Below are 21129 nucleotides of genomic sequence, written 5' to 3' on the forward strand. Positions count from 1 at the left end.
CTGTATATATCTCACATGAAGTGTTAGCATGTCCTGCCTGTCTACTGTGTTGCTGGTCCTCTGTGTTCTTTGGTCTGTCTGCTGTTTCTGTGATCACTGTGTTGTGCTCTCCTCTTAAAGGTGTTGACTCTTATACGCTAAGAGTGTGTTTGTGCATCTGAGCCATGTGATCTTTTCAGACATTTAAGTTTCAGCTTTGCAATTCTGTGGTGTATGATACTAATGTCTTCTAATGTTGCCTGTCAGTACGGTGAGAAGAAATGGTTTGAATAGGTTTAGGAGCAGTCTGCCAGTTAATATATGAGGGATATTTTATAAAGAGTGGTAACAGTGATTTTAATGTTTTAGTCAGGTATATAGTTAATGTCCTGCTATTTCTTAAGTTGATGTTGGGCTGTTTAATTCCTCTAGGTTACACGGCTGCTTTATTATCTCAGTGCATTTGGTTTGATTTTGTCTTCACCAGGTGTTTTGTTTGGGTTATGGGTGACACAATGGCGCGGTGGTTAGCGGCGTGTAACCCTGATTAGGATAAGCCGTGTGGAAAATGAATGAATGAATGTTTGGGTCATTTGTTTGGTTTTGTCTTTACCAGGTGCTTTGTTTGGGTTATGGGCGACACAATGGCGCGGTGGTTAGCGGCGTGTAACCCTGATTAGGATAAGCAGTGTGGACATTGAATGAATGAATGTTTGGGTCATTTGTTTGGTTTTGTCTTTACCAGGTGCTTTGTTTGGGTTATGGGCGAAACAATGGCGCAGTGGTTAGTGGCGTGTAACCCTGATTAGGATAAGCCGTGTGGAAAATGAATGAATGAATGTTTGGGTCATTTGTTTGGTTTGTCTTTACCAGGTGCTTTGTTTGGGTTATGGGCGAAACAATGGCGCAGTGGTTAGCGGCGTGTAACCCTGATTAGGATAAGCAGCGTGGAAAATGAATGAATGAATGTTTTGGTCATTTGTTTGGTTTTGTCTTTATCGGTTGCTTGTTCTCTTCTCCCTTGTTCTTTAATGCGGCCTCGGTAATAAAAGCTACTTGGAAGGCCTGCTTTGGTTTGGATGAGTGGTTTCTTAATCTCTGCTGCTGATAAAATTTATTTTATTGGTAAAAAAAATTGAAATGATGACTCTGCTGCTTATTTTACAGATTTAACTGTGTGAAAACCCCTTCTTCTGGTTAGAGATATATTTTTTTTAAAACTCTTGAGCTGAACGTCCTCAGGTGGCAATGTCACAGTTCTATACATTAAAGGAAGCTTGGGCTAGTCACAAATACACGAGACATATCACTCCTGACTGTACTCTACAACCTTATGTTGAAGTTTTTCTCCCTAAATGATGCAGCTGACTTGGCACCATTTCTGAAGAGAAGGACATTTCTTTGGCCATTGGTGTGACACTAAGCCTTTCTTATGCTAATATCAATGATAACAAGTCTAATCTGATGGAAGCATCAGTTTACTATTTTCTTGGGACACGGCAGAAAGTGCTAGTGTCAGTTTTACAACTGAGACCAAAACAGTTTCCAAAAAGAGGAGGGGAGAAAGTAGAGGGAAAAGCCATGTAGTTCTGCTTTGATGTAGTTTAATTGTACTGCTCTATTATGTTTCTGTTCAGTCCTATTTCTATTAAATTCAGCAGAGGTAAGGGTATGACCTAAGCCATGGTGGTGATAGACTCACAGAAGTGGAATGTAAATGTTGATTTTTCTTTTTATGCTTCCAAAATGACATGTGTTACTTCCATCACAACTTCCATTTCTCTCACCTTATCTTTACATTGATTACAACCATTTATCTTTATCTATACATTCTAATATTGATTCAGGATTATTAAATGCATTAAATGAACAAAAAGAGATCTGTTTAAAATAATTTATCGAAAAGCTCCCAACAATGAAATACTAATGAACTAAAATGTTTCTTCATCATAAAAACTGTTTCCAGTCTCTTTTTGATAAACACGACTCACTCCAATTTTTCCAGTTTAAAGTTTGGATTCTCCAGTAGAGAAGAGATCTGTTTCACTGATGAGTCTCCTAGGCGATTCAAACTCAGATTCAGTTCTCTCAGGTGTGAGGGGTTTGATTTCAGAGCAGAAACCAGTGCAGTACAGCCCACATCTCCTATTCTAAAGTCACTCAGACTGCAGAGAGAGAGAGAGAGAGAGAGAGAGAGAGAGAGAGAGAGACAGACAGACAGAGAGAGAGAGAGAGAGAGAGAGAGAGAGAGACACAGAGACAGAGAGAGAGAGAGAGAGAGAGAGAGAGAGAGATCATTTGTCAGAGATAACATTGGTTAATAAGGACGTAGAGATATATCAGGAAACAGACAATGTCATAGAGTCTCTGTTTTCCCAGATGGAGACATCTGGCTGCCATTTTACCTGGTTAATGATCTACATCAGTTCTCATAGAAATTAATGTCAAAAATGGCATGTGTAGGTTTCATATCTGTCATTTTTATATCAACATTTCAGCTGTGCTTTAAAAAAAACATCCTAATGAGTATTTGAATACTTCCCCTATTATATTTTACTACATAAATCTCTTAAAAAGCATCTTGAAAAGTTGTTTTACATCTATATTGCAGGATGGAAACTATATTAGAATGGGTATCTTGTGTTAATTTAACCACTTCCCTGTGGAAACCAGGTGGATTGAGTAAGGTAGTAAGGTTGTCCAGTTAATTAAAAACAATATTTTGTTAAATAAAACTACTGAACTTCACGTGAAACACAGTTACGTTGCTGAAGTCGATACTAGAACAGCTGCCGTTTGAATGTGCACACAGAGACAGAGTGTGTATGTGTTTACTCTGCTGTATTTGATCATTTTTATGTGTGGAATATAGGACTACAGAGCATCACAAGCAAAGCTAAATTTACCAACACTAACTGAACAGACATGAACACAGGGAGAGAGAGAGAGAGAGAGAGAGAGAGAGAGAGAGACAGAGAGAGAGAGAGAGAGAGAGAGAGAGAGAGAGAGAGAGAGAGAGAGAGAGAAAGAACACATTTGTCAGACATGGGTCAGTAAGAACAAAGACACATATCAGGAAATGGGACATTGGCTAGCAGTGTCCATCCTGAGACCTGAAAAGTAAGCATGAACTGGAAAGAATGCTAAAAATGACATGTATAGTGTTTATAGCTGTTATATTTGTAGATTAACATGTTGATAGTGGCTTATGAACACTGGTATGTGTGTATGCATATTTTCTCTACTTTACTTAACTTAATGATATAAATCATAAAAAATGATGATGACAGTCTTTATGTAAAACATCTGAAGCTGTTATACATCTGTATCATAGAGAGGATTCTGTATTGGACTGGACATCTAGAGTTATCTTAACAACGTCCCTGTGGAAACCAGGTGGATCAACTGAGGCAGAAATGTTGCTCAATTAGTTTTAACAATGTTTTCACTGGATTTAGTGACACTAAGATTAGTGTTGAAGTGAACTAACAGAGTTGGACATTGTAAGATTCTTCCTCTTCCTAGTAGTAGTAGTATAGGTCTGTTAAGGTTACATTCCATTCAGTATATTATAAACAAGAACAGACAAATTTACTGACACTGGTTGAACTCAAATGAACTGAGACGGCTGGTGTTTATATTTATCAGAGTTTACTCAGGGAAATTAGACTCTATATTTGTCTGATCATGCACAGCACCAAGAGATCAATCTAAAATAGTTTCATGACAACAGCACTTATCAGCATTTTTTAAATCATAAAAAGTGTTTTAAGTTTCTGTTGGATAAAAATATGACTCACTCCAGTTTCTCCAGTTTACAGTGTGGAAGCTTCAGTACAGGGGAGAGTTGAAACACTCCTGAGTCTCCTGCTTCATTCCCACTCAGATTCAGTTCTCTCAGGTGTGAGGGGTTTGATCTCAGAGCTAAAGCCAGAGCCGCAAAGCCTGCCTTTTTTGCTTTGCAGAGAGAGAGACTTAGAGACAGAGACACACAGAGAGAGAGAGAGAGAGAAAGACACATTTGTCAGACATTGGTCAGTTAGAGCACAGACATGCATCAGGAAATAGGCCACTGGCCAGCAATGTCCATCCTGAGACCTGAAAAGTAAACATGAACTGGTATGAATGCTAAAAATGGCATGTGTAGTCTTTATAGCTGTTATATTTGTAGATTAACATATCGATAGTGGCTTATAAACACTGTTATGTGTGTACGCATATTTTCTCTATTTTACTTAATGATGTAAATCACAAAAACCCTGACTGATGATAAAAGTCTTATGTAAAACTGGATATGTAGAGTTATCTTAACCACGTCCCTGTGGAAACCAGGTGGATCAACTGAGGCAGCAACGTTGCACAGTTAGTTCTAACAATGTTTTCACTAGATTTAAATAAGAGTTAGAGATTTTAAGATTCTTCAGCACCAAGAGATCAGTCTAAAATAGTTTAATGACAACAGCACTAATCAGCATTTTTTAAATCATAAAAAGTGTTTTAAGTTTCTGTTTGATAAAAATATGACTCACTCCAGTTTCTCCAGTTTACAGTGTGGAAGCTTCAGTACAGGGGAGAGTTGAATCACTCCTGCGTCTCCTGCTTCATTCCCACTCAGATTCAGTTCTCTCAGGTGTGAGGGGTTTGATCTCAGAGCTGAAGCCAGAGCAGCAAAGCCTTCCTCTGCTATAGTACACTTACTCAGACTAGAGAGAGAGAGAGAGAGACATATCCATGTTAGAATCTGTAAGGTTTGGCTTGTGATCAAAACGAAATAGCATACAAGGAGATTTCCCACGTAGTGTAAAACTGAACAAGATAGATAACACACACACACACACACACACACACACACACACACACACACGAAACACAAAGACGTTTGTCAGACACTATTTGGCTCTATTGGACAATTCTAGTACACGTAACTCCGAGGGGTGGGGGGCTGATTACAGCACTCAGCCTTTTTTCTTCATCTATGAAATCAACAAAAAATAGTCTGTCTAAGAAAACATAAGAGACAGTTATCTGAAACTTTTGAGTTTATCTCAGTGAAAGTCTACAGTAGTAGCCTTCACTCTCCCTGTCAGCCCTGCTGTTGGTTCTACAGTCACCACACCTTGTCATAGGCCAGTTGCCACCAAGTTGTTTATCAGGAGTGTGCAGCCCCTGTACAGCATCTGAAATAAGGGCCATCATTCCTTCTCAACGGTCTTAGCACTGTCTCTAAAATTCCCTCACCGTTCTTTTATACATTTCTTCATGTCCTTAGCCTTGATCATCCTGTCTTTCTCTTCCCATTTACCCACCAAAACTGCTGTTCTTTTGGTTCAGTTTATCCCGGAGAATGTTTACATTATATTTACTTTTATTCATTTTGCAGACATTTCTATTCAAAGCAACCTCCAAGTCAGGCGGAGTACAAAAGCCAAGCAAACAGCCAGTAAAAAGCTGATTTTTGCATTAGTGCCACTGCTAAGTTCAGTATCAGGCCAGATACACATGCAAGTAAAGCAAAGGTGATCCTATCACCTTACTAATGGTCCTGACAATGCCCTCCTCTTCTGTGACAGTAAGTACAGAGCAGTGTGGAAGAAAGTGAGAAAGAAAGAGAAGAAAAATTTAACAAATCAAACTCTCAGATATAAAGAGATGACAATGTCTCTTTTTCTTAATTGTTTTTTGCAAGATGTTTTTTCAGTTTCTGCTTGATGAATATATAATTCACGCCAGTTTCTCCACTGTGTAGTGCTGAATCTCAAAAATGAACTGAATTTGTTGCACATGCGTGAACCCATTGTAGAACACTTACCTATGTCCTGTTATTGGCTATTGATGTATAGCATCATTCAGTAGTCTGAATAAGTAATATGTAATACGCATGCATAGTTTTTTGGGAATAAGATATTGCTCTCATGTTTGCCTGTACTGCCATAAGGAAGCTTGTCAGTAAACTTTAATTTCAAACCTTAACTAAAGCCTACCACTCATCTTTCAACACCCGCTGCATGTGCATGTTTGTCATAATTACAGTGAATGGTGTGCTGCGACTAAACATACAGCGAAACATATCAGCCACTTCAGACAACACTGTAGAAACACATGCAGCAGGTATGTGAGAAATAAGCAATGTCTTAATTATCTTTACTGTTTTTTCCAAGTCGATATGACCCAAATAAGCCTGTTTAAGGTTCCTGTGGGCTTGCATGACACGCGCATAATCGCTAATCGTTTCTTACAAAAAATTAGCTTTCACAATCATAAACTTTTTTGTTCTAATAGTTTTGGAAACATATCCAGACATGTATAGTGGTTGTGGCTGCAGATGTGAATATCATAGCAGAGTGGGCTATTGGCCTTGGCGGAGGTCGGTGCTCTCCAAGAGCCTTTCCGGTTTTGTTATTTCTAACGCTGTGATATTTGCTAATGTGGTGAATTGGTAGGCTTTAGCCTAACAGTTCTGATGCTGTCTACTGAAAGCTGAGAGAAATTTTTATTTATTTCCTCTTTGTTTCATTTTATATCATGTAGCCCTCAAGGGTGGGGGCAACTACCCCCTAGGACCCAAAACTTGACTACGTCACTCCAAATGATGAGGGTTGGAGATCCAATTAGTACCAGTGACCAGGTTCCATGCGTACACAGTGTTCAAATGAAAGAACGATGAGGTTTAGATCCCAAGAAGTCTCTCACTTTTATTTTATACAAACATTAATAGCAAGATAAAAGCTATGTAGGGATTCACTAGTGTAAAAAAAACCCTATTACTGCTCCGCAATTAATGCACCCCTGTTTGGTAGGCTCACTAGCAGCAGGAAAAATTCACCACATCTCAAGGCTGGACAAGTCACAAAAGGTAACAGCTGCCACTGGCCGGGACAGATCTAACATTAAGTGTACAAGGGGGAAGAAAAAAATCACACATACAAAACGTAACCGAAACAACACATCCAATAAAGTCAAAAACACACTTACAAATATCTGAACGGGTGTCAGCCGGCCAAATAAATACAGCACCACCTAGCAGGGCCACTGCCCAAAAAAAGGGACAATAAAAATTCAAGATGCTCTCAAAGAAAATGACAAGACACACATGAACTGATCAATTACTGACACACGTCCAAATAAACCAAATCCAATACAACCACAACACAGTGCTGGTTAGGTTAGGCATAGACATCACGCACCATAAACAAGGGAGGTTAAGGCCTACCCCAATAAGTGCTATACTGACACCAAGTCCAGAAAAATGAAGAAAGCAAAAAAACAAAAACACAGAAAAGATGACAAAATAATCATACAAATAATAAACTTAACACTCCAAAACAAAATAAACAAACCTGTAATCACATAGTGAATTCGCAGGCCAGTGGGTGCCCCATAAATGTTAAAGTCACAGCCATAGATACATTAACACAGACGAACGTTAACACAGACCAGGACTGAAAAGGGCTACCAGTGCTAACACCGCTTACTGAGTCCAGAGAGGACCGTGATAAAACGTAGACATCTGAAGAAACTAGAAATGCTATCACCTCTGCTAAGGCAGGCCACACATCGTTAATACTGACTAGGAATTCGAAGAAACTAGAAACGCTGAGGCAGGAGAAGCGTCCTTAACACTGAGGAGGAATTTGAAGAAACCAGAAATATTATCACCACTACTCCGACCCAAGCAAGCGGCGCTAGCACCAAAAACGTCTTTCTCCTTTTAAAACTACCAGGTTTTTCACTATGCATCAAAATTGTACACGCACAATACAATTAACCCCACAACAGTCGAGAATTTAACAAGCTACAACACAGGTGGGAAAAACAGTGGCCTAACGCCGTCATTGCTGTAATCCTTGCAAGACAAATCTGAAGTCCAGGAAAAGCCAAGGACTCAGGATAAAACATCTTCCAGCGCACCAATCAGCACTCCAACCAAACAGGATGCCGAAACTCACAAGTGTGTTCATGATCTGGTGCTGGACTGAAGCAATGACCTATAACCCTACGACAGCCCACCTATGTGGGTACGCCATGCAAGGTCCTAGCGTCCTACCGGTTACAATCAGCTCAATAAAACTATTGGAGAAAAAATCAGTGGAACTCTAATGGTCAGAAATCCAGCAGGAGCAGGCAAGAACGGGATTAAGAAAACAGCCCGGTGCAGGATTCTACTATACAGTTCAGTAAAGAGAAATAATACTGTCACAAAATGACACTGATAATCATTTACCCTGTTTATGCGATTGGTGTTAATTATCCTGCGAATTGTTTGTTTGACTGCTTATCAAGATAGATTAATAGGATTTAAAGGGGAAGTTTACTCCTCTTCTGTTCCAGCTCACCAGCTGCCACTGATCTAAACACAATAAGAACACTTAGGCTATGTCCACACTAAAGTGGGCAAATCTGAAAACACAGATTTCATGTAAAAAAAAAAAAGTGTACTGGCTACCCTGTTGCATGGCCGGATCTAGAGGTGGGCAGGGGTAGAGCATTGCGCACCCAAATTTTAGCACTGCCCACACAAATGACTAATCGCTGTTCTGGACAGAAGCATGTTTATCTAACACGGCACACTTCCACTGCAGTGAATTTTGCTTCGCTCTCATTCAGGTTGTATAAGGGCGAAACAGGAGCAAATCCAGCAAAGCAAACAAAATTGAGATGACGAATCCCTAACTTTATGCTAATAAGAAACACACAAGAACCAATCAGTTCAGCGTGTGATGTGTTTGCTACATGACATTATCTAGAGAGCTGGGAGTAACAAAATAGTCTGACCAAACTGGTGGAGGCTAAAGGCTACATGTACCATGAAAACATGTACAGGATTAAAAGATGTATGGGCAACCATTTGTGTCTGTCGACACAGGTTGTTGTTTACATGCTAGATGAATTTAGTTGGGATCAGAGCGGTAGAAAAAACTCTCTCAACGGCTCTGGCTGGGGTTAAACAGACCACTGTAGACCTTCATTTTGGCACTCGAGCTTTTGAGCTAGGTTTCTTGCTTGTATTCTTGACCATGCAGCCAGAGCGAAAAATGGTAGGGCAAAATGCACAAGGTGTTTAGCTATGAGGAAGCCTAGCATCAGAGTACCGTAGTTATGCCTGATTGGAATGGTCAGACCTGCTTCCAGCCAATCCTCTGTTCAGCCACGCCCACATTCTGAGTCTCCTGAGTTTTAACACACCTGCAGCAAATTCCCCTAATCACCACTGGGGGATTTAAGGACTGCAGTTACAGGCACCTCTTTGTGAGGTATTGAGCTTGCTCTACTGAATGTTTCTTTGCTGATTGTATCTGATATTCTGTTCCTGTGTTTGACCTGTTTGCCTGCCTTTTTGACCCTGCTCATTGTCTTTTGATTTTGGATTGTTTGTATGGATTCCTGTTGGCTCTTCATTAGATTTTTGACCCTGGCTTGTGTTTTTGACTATTTCTGAGGATTCTGATTTGGATTTGTTGAACTTATTTATAAAAGTACCAGAGCTCTGCACTTGGGTCTTCTGTCGCATTCATCACAGGTATGCTGTGGGGGAATCACTTTTTTCTGCCCCCCTAGTGTCAATATCATTGACTAGCTTAATGATTGCAAACTGTTCCGATTTCTGATTGGTGGGCTGGACACTACAAAACTTGGAGACGGAAAAATTAACGGACAGTTCTACAGTGCATGGCTCTTCCTTGCATTTTTTGATATGCTGTTAAAAATTGTGCAATGAATTGGTGAATAAAACTATGATTGCCCCAACAATTGGGGAAGAGAAATGGGTCTGCCCTGTTGCCACTAGTATACTGTAAATGCAGTAAAATACAGTGCTATACCCTGTTTTAGTACACAGTATTACAGCAGTAATAAACTGTAAATGACGTTTACAGTAATCAAACTGTAGAAAAAATGGTAGTGTACTGGAAACCCTGCTGCCAGTAGTCTAGTACAAAACCCAGCACATCTGAAATCACAGCAATGTACTGTAGTTCAGTACATGGTATTGTTACAGTAACATCCTGTAAAGTAGATTATAGTAGGAGAACTGTAAAATGAACAGTAAACTACTGGCAACCCTGCTGTCAGTATTTTACTGTTAATCTACACAATAATCTTTTACAGTGCAGTCTGTAGCACGACATAAAGCCAACCCTAAATAATTCATTTTCACTATACCTATTGTAGCCTCCACCCCTCCCTATCCTCCCCTCACCCCTCTGCCCATGAACAGGCACAGACACTGGGCTTCAGTAGTGTTCTTACCAGCCCCCTGCCCCTTCACATCATTTGCCCATTACACACACTTGGCTTCACTTAACCTTTGTAGAATTGTTTATAGTTCATTATATATAGTTCAACTTACAAACCCACACAAAGAGACCATTTCTTACTGTTTTAGCACCTTACACCAACCTTTATGTGTGACTGGGAGTTCCTTTTCAAATTTTATGAAAACAAGAATGATGGTCGTATATTGTCTTTATCATATATGCCCCTGCAGCCTTATATAAGTCTAATAATATATCAGGGCTCCAAACTGTCACATTTTAGTTGAATTTTGAGGCTTAATTTTGGCTTGATGTTACTCAAATAAATAATTGATCGAAACATTTCTATTTGCAAAATTCCCTTCACTGTTCCTTTTCAGTTTCTGAGAGACCGGCATTATCTTTTTAGACTAAGTTTTCTTTCTTTCTTTTTCTTTTTTTTTCTTTTGTAATGGCTGTAGTTAATCATTTTTTAGAAGTGTTTGTGCTATTAGTTGTAAGCACGGGACTATGCATTTGAATAACTTTGTGGTAGTGCTATGAATAAAACTGTGGCGAAAAAAATAACCTGACTGATTTACAATAAAATAATTAACCCAAAGGCCAGGTTTTCTACAGTGACAAGGAAAATCATTAATAAACTACAGTCACTGTGATTAACTACATTTTATCTCAAATGATACATGTATGGCAAAGGTTACATGCGATCATGACATTTGGTCATATCAAAAGATGATAGATTTTTGGCATTGAAATTCACCGGTATTTCAACTATGCCAGGAAAACAACGAACGATAACAGAGCAATACACGTTAAGTGAAGAGGACTCAATGATTTATGTTAAGTCCTATCAGAGACCAAACCAACCTCTAAGCTAATACCAGACTAGCAACCACTGACCAATCACAGTGCTCCAAACTTGGTGGGAGGCGTGCCAAGGATGCGTCTATGCTGGACAAAGAGTGGTAAAAAATAAATAAATAAATAAAAATTCAGCTGCTCTATTCTTTACTGATATGCACCATGTAGTGTGTAACTGTTATTATGGGTGCAACACCACAGTACTTAGCTGTGATAATATAATGTTCATAAAGTCTGTTTGTAATAGCTGTGAATATATCAACAATATATTAATATATCAACTTTGTTATGAAGCATTCAACCCTTCAGCTCATACATACCTATGTTTCAAGGCAAAATCTACTTGTTTACCTGCCTAATTGGAGCAATCAGGCAAATGTCACCACCAGCAAAGAAACTTTGCTATGAACTTGACAGTTTATAGAACATTCTCATGGGTATCTCCCTTACAAAAGCCATCAACGTCTCTCAGTCTATGGAGACCCAAAGTAGAAGCATCTATTAAAGTGAAAACCAGCAGCAATTTCACTGTAATACAGAATTTTACACAACAGCACTAAACAATGTACTGAATTCACAATCCTGCATCAGACATTGCACAGTGTAATATTAAAGTCTGTTTGCACATTTTTATAGAGCCATAAGCACTGTATAATCACATTTAACACCAAAAACTGATTCTCCAGGTCACTCTGTATTGTGGTCACTCTTATGAGAACAGAGTAATTTTAAAACTTCATTAATGAACCTTCATTTTATCTGAATGTTAAGGGCCAGGCAAGGAAAGAGAGGAGCCATGAAGGTCCTGAGAAGAGAGAATGAGAGAAGAGGCAGGAAGAGCAGAAAGCCCAGTGTAATCCAACACCATCTTAAATACTTACACTACAGTAACTATTTTATTACTGTAAACAGAGACTGTTCCCATTTGAAAAGACAATGAGAAAGCAGGCCAGCCCTCCCTTACCATGAGAAGGACATTAAAGCCAGAAACACTCAACACAACCACACACCCATAGCATAAAGATCAGAAGATCAGAAAGCCCAAAAGGCGTCAATGTCATTATCTCCTTAGCTCTCCTATCAGACTGAAAAACTGATAGATTTCTGGCACTACTAGAGCCTACTGTTCGTTGGTGTAAATGTTTTTAAACATCTTGAAAAAACATCACTCACTCCAATTTCTGTGGTCTGCAGTGTGGATCCTCCAGTAAAGCAGAGAACTGTTTTAGTCCTGAGTCTCTTTGTATATATCTCCTCAGATTCAGCTCTGTCAGCAGTAGAGGGTTTTTACCTAAATCTGCAGCCAAAGCAACACAGGCCTCCTCTGCAGCAGAACTTTTCAACAGCCTGTAGAGAGAGGAAAAATATATTCATGTCACTGACCATTTTATACCTCACTGCAACACCAGTCGTCAGCAGTCTAGGGTGCCATCCATTCCAGTAAATAGATCAGTGCCACAGAATATAAGGAAGCTATGAGACATTTTTTTTACATACATTCACAATTAAGATTATTTTTTTTTTGGCTCTGTGTACATTAATGCTTTTCCAAAGTCACATTTCTTTAGTCATGTTCATTATTGCTCACCTCAGTTTCACCCGTTTCCATTGTGGATCCTCTAGGAAATCAGAGAGCGGCTTCACTCCTGAGTCTCCAGGATTATTACCACTGAGATCCAGCTCTTTCAGATGTGAGGGGTTTGATTTCAGAGCTGAAGCCAGAGCAGCATATCCTTCCTCTGTTATATTACACTCTGAAAGTCTACAGAGAGAATAGAGATCTGGGTTTGACATGACATGACACAGACATGATTTTGTCTGCTTCGGGGCTGATTTTAACAGACTGGGTCTGATTTATTTTATGCTGAGTTAAAGCAGTCAGTAAGACACAGTGAAAGGTGAAGAAAAATGTAAAGTAGATATTACTTCACCTTTAGTTTTTTAAGTCGTTGTCCTCATATCATTCATTTTATGCTTTGAACTATGTACTGAGACCAACCCCGTCACCCCTCCACATCGAGTACTCCAGACCTCGGGTTTTTCAGGAAAGGAGTCCTCGAGTTGTGAAATTATGCACTCATGCAACCCCTACTGACTGATATAAATTACTCCATATAAACCCTGACTGATGATATGAGTTTTGCTTACGATTTCTGAAACGGTTTTACATTTATATCACAGAGTGGATTCTGTATTAGACCGGACATCTAACATTATTTTAACCATGTTCCTGAGGAAACCAGGTGGATCAACTGAGGCATCTGTGTTGCTCTATTAGTTCTAACAATGTTTTGACTGGATCTAGTGACATTAAGTGTTGAGATGAACTTACAGAGTTGCATATTTTAAGATTCTTATTCTTGTTCTTATTCCTATTTTTACTACTGTGGTCGTAACCATTGTGGAAACCAGGTATATCAACCAAGACAACATTTTTTTTCAGTAAGTAATAACTTGTAAACACAATCATTTTACTGAAGTCTGAATGTAGACCAGCGGCATGTTTTTTTTAAATAATCATGTTATTTCTCCATTTCTCAATGAATGTGTTGCTATTTCTATCAGCATCTCACTGTCCTACAAAAGCAAAAGAACACGTAGTTCTGAGTACAAATGCTTCTAGGAGACAGAAAGCATAGTGGTTGGCTCATTAAAGATGGAATCTTGGCAACCCTTTTGCATGCTTACCAACTACTTTTATGATACTATTTTGCTTGTTAAACAAATGTCCTTTTTGATATGCTTACAGGACCACAGATATCAGACAGAATACATCTTGGTGGCATTTCATGGTTACACACAGAATGTACTGCGCAGAAGTGTATTTTAAGGCGGATATGACCTCACCTCAGTGTCTCTAGTTTACAGTGTTGATTCTTCAGTCCAGCACAGAGCAACTTCACTCCTGAATCCTTCAGATTATTCTTACTCAGGTCCAGTTGTCTCACACTAGAGGAGACTGAGCTGAGAACTGTGGCTAACTCTGAACAGATTTCCTCTGTTAGGTTACATTCACTGAGGCTGAAATTTACATAACAACAAAAATATCAGTATTCCCCTGTCCTACAAAAGCAAAAGAACATGTAGTTCTGAGTACAACCAGTATTATACAAAACATGGTAAATAATAATAATAATAATAATAATAATAATAATAATAATAATAATAATAATAATAATAATAATATTTATTTAGAGCCCAATATCACTATTTATAGTCTCAAAGGGCTTTACATGTCTATAACAAAGTCAAATCAAAATTATATTATGCACAAGTTTGAGAAAATACATAAGTCTCTAGTCTTGTTTTAAAAGTATTGAGAGAGTTTGCCTCTCTAACTTCAGAAGGTGAACCATTCCAGAGGAAGGGAGAGCGGTAGGAAAAGGCTCGGTTGCCAGTGGACTTCTTTTTAATTCTTGGAATGACTAATAATCCAGAATCTTGAGAGTGCAGGGTGCGAGGTGGGTTATAGGGTATAATTAAATCAGACAGATAGGAAGGCGCAAGCCCATGTAAAATTTTATATATGTTAATAAGAGGACCTTGGAATCTGCCCTTGCATGAATTGGGAGCCAATGAAGGGAAGCCAGGACAGGGCTAATGTGATCAAACTTCCTCGTTCTGGTCCGAATTCTAGCAGCAACATTCTGGACCAGCTGAAGACTATTGGTACTAGAGGCAGGCAGACCAGAGTAAAGAACATTGCAGTAATCGAGGCGAGACGTGACGAATGCGTGAACAATGGTTTCTGCATCAGCTATTCTTAGAAAGGGCCTAATTTTAGCAATGTTACGGAGGTGATAAAAGGCAGTTTTGGTTGTGTTCTTGATATGAGTGACTAGCGAGAGACTAGAGTCAAAAATCACACCAAGGTTTTTAGCTGAAGAGTTTTGAGAGATGATGCAGTTGTCAAAATTTCGGGTAAGATCACTAAAAAGATGCTTCTGCATAGAGGGACCAGTGGCCAGCATTTCAGTCTTGCCTGTGTTAAGGATCAGGAAATTTGAAGACGTCCAACCCTTATTAGCACAAAGACATGCCTCAAGGTTAGCCAATTCAGAGCAGTCATTGTGCTGGATAGGTAAGAAAATCTGACTATCGTCAGCATAACAATGGAAGTTAATGTTGTAACTGCGAATAATGTCAGCCAAAGGGAGCATGTAAATAGAGAATAGAAGAGGGCCAAGGACTGATCCCTGAGGAACACCATGGCTATTGTGACCATAGTATTGTGGTCACTCTTATGAGAACAGAGTAATTTTAAAACTTCATTAATGAACCTTCATTTTATCTGAATGTTAAGGGCCAGGCAAGGAAAGAGAGGAGCCATGAAGGTCCTGAGAAGAGAGAATGAGAGAAGAGGCAGGAAGAGCAGAAAGCCCAGTGTAATCCAACACCATCTTAAATACTTACACTACAGTAACTATTTTATTACTGTAAACAGAGACTGTTCCCATTTGAAAAGACAATGAGAAAGCAGGCCAGCCCTCCCTTACATTAAAGCCAGAAACACTCAACACAACCACACACCCATAGCATAAAGATCAGAAGATCAGAAAGCCCAAAAGGCGTCAATGTCATTATCTCCTTAGCTCTCCTATCAGACTGAAAAACTGATAGATTTCTGGCACTACTAGAGCCTACTGTTCGTTGGTGTAAATGTTTTTAAACATCTTGAAAAAACATCACTCACTCCAATTTCTGTGGTCTGCAGTGTGGATCCTCCAGTAAAGCAGAGAACTGTTTTAGTCCTGAGTCTCTTTGTATATATCTCCTCAGATTCAGCTCTGTCAGCAGTAGAGGGTTTTTACCTAAATCTGCAGCCAAAGCAACACAGGCCTCCTCTGCAGCAGAACTTTTCAACAGCCTGTAGAGAGAGGAAAAATATATTCATGTCACTGACCATTTTATACCTCACTGCAACACCAGTCGTCAGCAGTCTAGGGTGCCATCCATTCCAGTAAATAGATCAGTGCCACAGAATATAAGGAAGCTATGAGACATTTTTTTTACATACATTCACAATTAAGATTATTTTTTTTTTGGCTCTGTGTACATTAATGCTTTTCCAAAGTCACATTTCTTTAGTCATGTTCATTATTGCTCACCTCAGTTTCACCCGTTTCCATTGTGGATCCTCTAGGAAATCAGAGAGCGGCTTCACTCCTGAGTCTCCAGGATTATTACCACTGAGATCCAGCTCTTTCAGATGTGAGGGGTTTGATTTCAGAGCTGAAGCCAGAGCAGCATATCCTTCCTCTGTTATATTACACTCTGAAAGTCTACAGAGAGAATAGAGATCTGGGTTTGACATGACATGACACAGACATGATTTTGTCTGCTTCGGGGCTGATTTTAACAGACTGGGTCTGATTTATTTTATGCTGAGTTAAAGCAGTCAGTAAGACACAGTGAAAGGTGAAGAAAAATGTAAAGTAGATATTACTTCACCTTTAGTTTTTTAAGTCGTTGTCCTCATATCATTCATTTTATGCTTTGAACTATGTACTGAGACCAACCCCGTCACCCCTCCACATCGAGTACTCCAGACCTCGGGTTTTTCAGGAAAGGAGTCCTCGAGTTGTGAAATTATGCACTCATGCAACCCCTACTGACTGATATAAATTACTCCATATAAACCCTGACTGATGATATGAGTTTTGCTTACGATTTCTGAAACGGTTTTACATTTATATCACAGAGTGGATTCTGTATTAGACCGGACATCTAACATTATTTTAACCATGTTCCTGAGGAAACCAGGTGGATCAACTGAGGCATCTGTGTTGCTCTATTAGTTCTAACAATGTTTTGACTGGATCTAGTGACATTAAGTGTTGAGATGAACTTACAGAGTTGCATATTTTAAGATTCTTATTCTTGTTCTTATTCCTATTTTTACTACTGTGGTCGTAACCATTGTGGAAACCAGGTATATCAACCAAGACAACATTTTTTTTCAGTAAGTAATAACTTGTAAACACAATCATTTTACTGAAGTCTGAATGTAGACCAGCGGCATGTTTTTTTTAAATAATCATGTTATTTCTCCATTTCTCAATGAATGTGTTGCTATTTCTATCAGCATCTCACTGTCCTACAAAAGCAAAAGAACACGTAGTTCTGAGTACAAATGCTTCTAGGAGACAGAAAGCATAGTGGTTGGCTCATTAAAGATGGAATCTTGGCAACCCTTTTGCATGCTTACCAACTACTTTTATGATACTATTTTGCTTGTTAAACAAATGTCCTTTTTGATATGCTTACAGGACCACAGATATCAGACAGAATACATCTTGGTGGCATTTCATGGTTACACACAGAATGTACTGCGCAGAAGTGTATTTTAAGGCGGATATGACCTCACCTCAGTGTCTCTAGTTTACAGTGTTGATTCTTCAGTCCAGCACAGAGCAACTTCACTCCTGAATCCTTCAGATTATTCTTACTCAGGTCCAGTTGTCTCACACTAGAGGAGACTGAGCTGAGAACTGTGGCTAACTCTGAACAGATTTCCTCTGTTAGGTTACATTCACTGAGGCTGAAATTTACATAACAACAAAAATATCAGTATTCCCCTGTCCTACAAAAGCAAAAGAACATGTAGTTCTGAGTACAAAGGCTTCAAGGAGAAAGAAAGCATAGTGGTTGGCTCATTAAAGATGGAATCTTGGCAACCCTTTTCATGCTTACCAACTACTTTTATGATACTATTTTGCTTGTTAAACAAATGTCCTTTTTTATATGCTTACAGGACCACAGATATCAGACAGAATACATCTTGGTGGCATTTCATGGTTACACACAGAATGTACTGAGCAGAAGTGTATTTTAAGGCGGATATGACCTCACCTCAGTGTCTCTAGTTTACAGTGTTGATTCTTCAGTCCAGCACAGAGCAACTTCACTCCTGAATCCTTCAGATTATTCTTACTCAGGTCCAGTTGTCTCACACTAGAGGAGACTGAGCTGAGAACTGTGGCTAACTCTGAACAGATTTCCTCTGTTAGGTTACATTCACTGAGGCTGAAATTTACATAACAACAAAAATATCAGTATTCCCCTGTCCTACAAAAGCAAAAGAACATGTAGTTCTGAGTACAACCAGTATTATACAAAACATGGTAAATAATAATAATAATAATAATAATAATAATAATAATAATATTTATTTAGAGCCCAATATCACTATTTATAGTCTCAAAGGGCTTTACATGTCTATAACAAAGTCAAATCAAAATTATATTATGCACAAGTTTGAGAAAATACATAAGTCTCTAGTCTTGTTTTAAAAGTATTGAGAGAGTTTGCCTCTCTAACTTCAGAAGGTGAACCATTCCAGAGGAAGGGAGAGCGGTAGGAAAAGGCTCGGTTGCCAGTGGACTTCTTTTTAATTCTTGGAATGACTAATAATCCAGAATCTTGAGAGCGCAGGGTGCGAGGTGGGTTATAGGGTATAATTAAATCAGACAGATAGGAAGGCGCAAGCCCATGTAAAATTTTATATATGTTAATAAGAGGACCTTGGAATCTGCCCTTGCATGAATTGGGAGCCAATGAAGGGAAGCCAGGACAGGGCTAATGTGATCAAACTTCCTCGTTCTGGTCCGAATTCTAGCAGCAACATTCTGGACCAGCTGAAGACTATTGGTACTAGAGGCAGGCAGACCAGAGTAAAGAACATTGCAGTAATCGAGGCGAGACGTGACGAATGCGTGAACAATGGTTTCTGCATCAGCTATTCTTAGAAAGGGCCTAATTTTAGCAATGTTACGGAGGTGATAAAAGGCAGTTTTGGTTGTGTTCTTGATATGAGTGACTAGCGAGAGACTAGAGTCAAAAATCACACCAAGGTTTTTAGCTGAAGAGTTTTGAGAGATGATGCAGTTGTCAAAATTTCGGGTAAGATCACTAAAAAGATGCTTCTGCATAGAGGGACCAGTGGCCAGCATTTCAGTCTTGCCTGTGTTAAGGATCAGGAAATTTGAAGACGTCCAACCCTTATTAGCACAAAGACATGCCTCAAGGTTAGCCAATTCAGAGCAGTCATTGTGCTGGATAGGTAAGAAAATCTGACTATCGTCAGCATAACAATGGAAGTTAATGTTGTAACTGCGAATAATGTCAGCCAAAGGGAGCATGTAAATAGAGAATAGAAGAGGGCCAAGGACTGATCCCTGAGGAACACCATGGCTATTGTGACCATAGTATTGTGGTCACTCTTATGAGAACAGAGTAATTTTAAAACTTCATTAATGAACCTTCATTTTATCTGAATGTTAAGGGCCAGGCAAGGAAAGAGAGGAGCCATGAAGGTCCTGAGAAGAGAGAATGAGAGAAGAGGCAGGAAGAGCAGAAAGCCCAGTGTAATCCAACACCATCTTAAATACTTACACTACAGTAACTATTTTATTACTGTAAACAGAGACTGTTCCCATTTGAAAAGACAATGAGAAAGCAGGCCAGCCCTCCCTTACCATGAGAAGGACATTAAAGCCAGAAACACTCAACACAACCACACACCCATAGCATAAAGATCAGAAGATCAGAAAGCCCAAAAGGCGTCAATGTCATTATCTCCTTAGCTCTCCTATCAGACTGAAAAACTGATAGATTTCTGGCACTACTAGAGCCTACTGTTCGTTGGTGTAAATGTTTTTAAACATCTTGAAAAAACATCACTCACTCCAATTTCTGTGGTCTGCAGTGTGGATCCTCCAGTAAAGCAGAGAACTGTTTTAGTCCTGAGTCTCTTTGTATATATCTCCTCAGATTCAGCTCTGTCAGCAGTAGAGGGTTTTTACCTAAATCTGCAGCCAAAGCAACACAGGCCTCCTCTGCAGCAGAACTTTTCAACAGCCTGTAGAGAGAGGAAAAATATATTCATGTCACTGACCATTTTATACCTCACTGCAACACCAGTCGTCAGCAGTCTAGGGTGCCATCCATTCCAGTAAATAGATCAGTGCCACAGAATATAAGGAAGCTATGAGACATTTTTTTTTACATACATTCACAATTAAGATTTTTTTTTTTTGGCTCTGTGTACATTAATGCTTTTCCAAAGTCATATTTCTTTAGTCATGTTCATTATTGCTCACCTCAGTTTCACCCGTTTCCATTGTGGATCCTCTAGGAAATCAGAGAGCGGCTTCACTCCTGAGTCTCCAGGATTATTACCACTGAGATCCAGCTCTTTCAGATGTGAGGGGTTTGATTTCAGAGCTGAAGCCAGAGCAGCATATCCTTCCTCTGTTATATTACACTCTGAAAGTCTACAGAGAGAATAGAGATCTGGGTTTGACATGACATGACACAGACATGATTTTGTCTGCTTCGGGGCTGATTTTAACAGACTGGGTCTGATTTATTTTATGCTGAGTTAAAACAGTCAGTAAGACACAGTGAAAGGTGAAGAAAAATGTAAAGTAGATATTACTTCACCTTTAGTTTTTTAAGTCGTTGTCCTCATATCATTCATTTTATGCTTTGAACTATGTACTGAGACCAACCCCGTCACCCCTCCACATCGAGTACTCCAGACCTCGGGTTTTTCAGGAAAGGAGTCCTCGAGTTGTGAAATTATGCACTCATGCAACCCCTACTGACTGATATAAATTACTCCATATAAACCCTGACTGATGATATGAGTTTTGCTTACGATTTCTGAAACGGTTTTACATTTATATCACAGAGTGGATTCTGTATTAGACCGGACATCTAACATTATTTTAACCATGTTCCTGAGGAAACCAGGTGGATCAACTGAGGCATCTGTGTTGCTCTATTAGTTCTAACAATGTTTTGACTGGACCTAGTGACATTAAGTGTTGAGATGAACTTACAGAGTTGCATATTTTAAGATTCTTATTCTTGTTCTTATTCCTATTTTTACTACTGTGGTCGTAACCATTGTGGAAACCAGGTATATCAACCAAGACAACAGTTTTTTCAGTAAGTAATAACTTGTAAACACAATCATTTTACTGAAGTCTGAATGTAGACCAGCGGCATGTTTTTTTTTAAATAATCATGTTAT

At 39.1% G+C, this 21129-nt stretch overlaps 1 protein-coding gene across 1 annotated transcript in view; it reads right to left on the reverse strand.

Moving 5' to 3' along the window:
- Nucleotides 1-12259: 12259 nt before the first annotated feature.
- Nucleotides 12260-21129, reverse strand: part of LOC115823847 (NACHT, LRR and PYD domains-containing protein 3-like) — a 704547-nt gene continuing 695677 nt past the window's right edge. Inside the window, exons 12-17 of the mRNA XM_030787870.1 lie at nucleotides 20192-20365; nucleotides 16292-16372; nucleotides 13982-14033; nucleotides 13664-13667; nucleotides 12679-12772; nucleotides 12260-12437 (exon numbers count right to left, since the gene is read on the reverse strand). Of these exons, the coding sequence (XP_030643730.1) occupies nucleotides 12260-12437; nucleotides 12679-12772; nucleotides 13664-13667; nucleotides 13982-14033; nucleotides 16292-16372; nucleotides 20192-20365 (583 nt within the window). The remainder of the gene's footprint in view (nucleotides 12438-12678; nucleotides 12773-13663; nucleotides 13668-13981; nucleotides 14034-16291; nucleotides 16373-20191; nucleotides 20366-21129) is intronic.

This window comes from Chanos chanos, chromosome 11, assembly GCF_902362185.1.
Source record: "Chanos chanos chromosome 11, fChaCha1.1, whole genome shotgun sequence".
Taxonomy (NCBI): domain Eukaryota; kingdom Metazoa; phylum Chordata; class Actinopteri; order Gonorynchiformes; family Chanidae; genus Chanos; species Chanos chanos.